Here is a 3,981-nt window from a genome sequence, read left to right on the forward strand (position 1 = left end):
AGAGAGAGAGAGAGAGAGAGAGAGAGAGAGAGAGAGAGAGAGAGAGAGAGAGAGAGAGAGAGAGATCTGGCAGTGAATAAAGGAAAATCATGAGTATATAAGCCAAGAGGATGAAAGAATCCCATTATTAAGAGCAGGTGTGCTGCTTCTAACACTGTCCAGTTTAACTAGGAACAGAAAAACACTAAATGACAAAAAGGGGGAAAAAAAGAAGAAAATGTTTATATTACTTATGGATTATTTATGGATTATTAGCATCAATAGGGAGGTTCAGTTATCAGTGAAACAAATTGTCATTAGTGAGATGAGCTTTAGTGTCTAAAATCATGTTTTAAAGATTCATATACGAGAATATTCAGCATCTTTTGCCAAAAATTAGATTACATTTAATCCACAGTCTTCAACAGCATTGCATTTAACATTTACAGTACATAGTCTAACACAAATGTCACATTTATCCATTTGAGCAACTGGAGATGTAGAGAAAAGCTCTCAAGATTAAACCGTACTCAATCTATACAACTCATGTTAGCCCAAACCCACCACAGACCAATGTTTAGATTAATGGTGGTTTTTGCAGGTAGAACAAGCTGTGCAAATAATCTCTTCAWTGCTTAAAACCACAAAGGGGCACAGCAGATATCACTGGACAGCAGACTGAAAAGTGCCATGTGTCCAGCAGAGATAACAACAGGGCAAACATGGCTATAATAGTTGTCCCGCTACAAAAGCTTGATAAATTACATGAAAGAACATACACATTGCTTTCCTGCTGAGATTAATTACATTCTATTTTAGCTTCTTTTTGTGTTAATGGCGTTGTTCTGGCCCACATGTGGAAAAAGTGAAGCATGCTTGTTGGTTTGGCTATTCAGATCTGCGCTGTGATAAATGGGCCTGTAAGAAGCACACAGACTACCTGGATGAGTCAGCACACTTCCAGGACCTGAGAGAGGATGATAATTCTGCCAGCGAAGTCACATATGGAGAGGTGGAACAACGCTTAAGTCAGCTTCAGGAGCACTTAAACAGGTAAGCTTTGAGAGTCAGCAAAGAAAAAATTGATTTTCCTTTTACTGTCATAAACTATGAATTACCTAAGAGCATGGACTTTACCAGATTATATGTCTATGGGACTTTTTCCAATTATTTTAAATGTTGAACATATATATATTTTTTTTCTAAAACATGTTTCACACTTCATGTTATCATATCCTAACCTATAACATGTTTTAAATTTTTTTCATTATTGTAATAAAAATTGCATTTATTTTATATTCCATGATTTTAAGTTCTACATGAAACTAAAATCTAATTGTTTCTGATGTTAAACATATGGATTAAAAATTGGGGAAAGGAAATATGTAAAAACATTTAACCAACTGAGTAAAGTGCAAGGCGATTTGGAAAAAAATTCATGGAGAACATTTCAGACTTCAGTTAAAGGCAGCCCTGTTCAGATTATATTTAATTCTGTCTTTGGCAATCACACTGAATTCAGATAAATGCAGGTGTAAATATTTTCTCTCAGTSACCTTTGAAGATGGTCTGGACTAATTTTATCTGCATATGTTTGACAGCATGAATGCATTGTTTTTGACTAAATGTTTAAACTGTTTATCAAATTCCTTCTCATTAAATATACCCATTTTGTCGGGATGTAATTAATTCAAGTGGATCACCAGATTGTGAGTTTCTCTTTAGTTCAAAGTTGGTTCTGATTGTTTTGGAGATGATTGGACCTGCTGTGGTCATTGTATACTGTAATGTGTCTGTGTGTCACTCACAAAACAACAGTTTAAGCAGCTCTGTGGCACATTGTAGTCATCTAATTAAACACCAGTATTGTGTTCACAGTAAAATTGTGCAAAAAACATAACTGATGATTGTCGGCACACCCTGGAGTTTTATGGGTTTCAATTTTTAGTCCTTGTTCTGACATTGAGATTTGCAACGACTAATTATTATATGCTGCTTTATTTCTCTCATTTCTCGGAAAACTCAACAAAACGTGTCCCAAATGATACTGAATCATTAATGTTAAAACAATAATATAGTTTAGTCATCTGAATTAATTATAGGTTTTACTGAAATCTTCAGACCTGCTGTGACTCTGAACTTACAGACTGTGTGATGTGGCTGTATGTGTTTCTGCATACACAGGAGCTAGCTGGTATCTAACTGCAATCATGCACTCTAAAAATGAAGTGTTGAGTTTACTTAAATTATGTCAACTGGTCCCAGTACACCGAGTTGATATAACATGGTTAATTACATCCAATCCTTCACTTTTTTGAGTGTAATTTGAGATACGAATTGACCACTTGGGGTTTTATTGCCAGGTCTGGACTGGGCCTTATGGGAGGAACAAGAACTAGAAGAGATAGACCATCAGTACTCCATTTATTACATTTCCACCCAATTGTCGTCACTTTTTTTTTGTAAATTTAACAGTGAAGAACTGTTTCTAGTTGTCACCTCCCACATTGTTAAAAGTACACAGAAGTAATATTGGATGTTTGTGAGTAGGTGGAGGGAGACCACTAGTTGCCAGAATCTTTTGTAGAACTCAAAGTGGGAGGCTGGAGCATTTAAACTTCAAAGCAAGTCTGTGCTATTTTTTTTTTTCTCTAGACTTCAGAAGTCCTCCAAAAATTGATGACTCAGTGGAAAAGCACAATATATTTTTATTTATTTATTTATTTTTTTCAGAAATCAACATTTTACTCCTAATTTTGGTATAAAGAAACACNTCAGTGGAAAAGCACAATATATTTTTATTTATTTATTTATTTTTTTCAGAAATCAACATTTTACTCCTAATTTTGGTATAAAGAAACACATCATCCATAAATTCAACAACACGCCAGCTGCCACGWGAGACGGAGATACAAATAAACAGTGGGAGTTATTTTTAGCTGGAATTACCACAGAGAATGAAAGATAACATCAGGATGCCTGAAATACTGGGCCAGCTCAATTTATTAAGCGCAAATAAGATATTTTATCCTCTGCTCTATACCTGACCTTATTTTTCCCCTAATGCATGCTGGCTGAGGGATCAGCAGCCCTTTTCTGTCATATTGTGTGTTTTCTGGCTTTATAGTTCTAAATCATAGAAAATCTGGTGATATATATGACTGTTTCCTTTTAGAGTAATGTAATTAACCATCATAATTTAGTCTTTAACACTGGCTTTTTTTCCCCTAATGATCTAAAATTAAAAGTTTAGAGGATGTTTGAGATTGACTAAACAGAAATGATAAYGTCATTTCCACAATAAACGCTGAACTCACACCTCCCACACAAAAATCATTATCACTCCTTGCCAGAGCAGTGTTTTTCATCTATTTCTCTTCCTCGATGTGCTTCCACACCTTTGCAGTCTCTTCATTTGTCCCCCAGTAAGGAGCAGGAGCTCCATACTGCTCAGCGAAGAAGAGCTGAGTGTGTTTTTAGCCCTCACCAGACTCAGCCAGGATCACACACTCATCACATTTACGTAACTTCTTGTGTTGGATTAACCTCTTCAGCCCCAAAGGGTTTTCTTAAAGTTTGTGCTCTAAATAACATGCCGGAATGTAATTAAGTTCATCTCGGCATTTACAAACTCTACTTCAATAATATTGKTATAAAAATAAAGCTAACACGTGGGAGCTAACAATCAGAAGTGTAAGCATTACAGCAACTGCTATTGTTTCAGAGATAGCGAGGATGGAACAAAAACAAATTGTGATCATGACTTTTTGAATTGATATTATATATAACCCTTTAAAAATATAATGAAAAAGGCTAAAAGCTCTTGGAAACAGATGTTTTAATAAAGAAATAACTCTGTGTTTTGTCATTCTGCACAGGATGGGCCTTGTTGCTACCATCAATAAATGTTAAGAAATCTCAGGTTTTTAATTGTAAAATTTATTTTTTTTCTTACAAACCTGAAATGACTTATTTTTGAATGTTAGTAGAGCAGATTTACTC

General features: G+C 35.0%; 1 protein-coding gene across 1 annotated transcript in view; it reads left to right on the top strand.

Moving 5' to 3' along the window:
* kcnh7 (potassium voltage-gated channel subfamily H member 7) overlaps positions 1-3,981 on the top strand; it is a 46,422-nt gene that overhangs the window by 39,144 nt on the left and 3,297 nt on the right. Inside the window, exon 13 of the mRNA XM_014001501.1 lies at positions 876-1,032. Coding sequence (XP_013856955.1) covers positions 876-1,032 — 157 coding nt within the window. The remainder of the gene's footprint in view (positions 1-875; positions 1,033-3,981) is intronic.

This window comes from Austrofundulus limnaeus, unplaced genomic scaffold, assembly GCF_001266775.1.
Source record: "Austrofundulus limnaeus strain Quisiro unplaced genomic scaffold, Austrofundulus_limnaeus-1.0 Scaffold9, whole genome shotgun sequence".
In the NCBI taxonomy this organism is placed as follows: domain Eukaryota; kingdom Metazoa; phylum Chordata; class Actinopteri; order Cyprinodontiformes; family Rivulidae; genus Austrofundulus; species Austrofundulus limnaeus.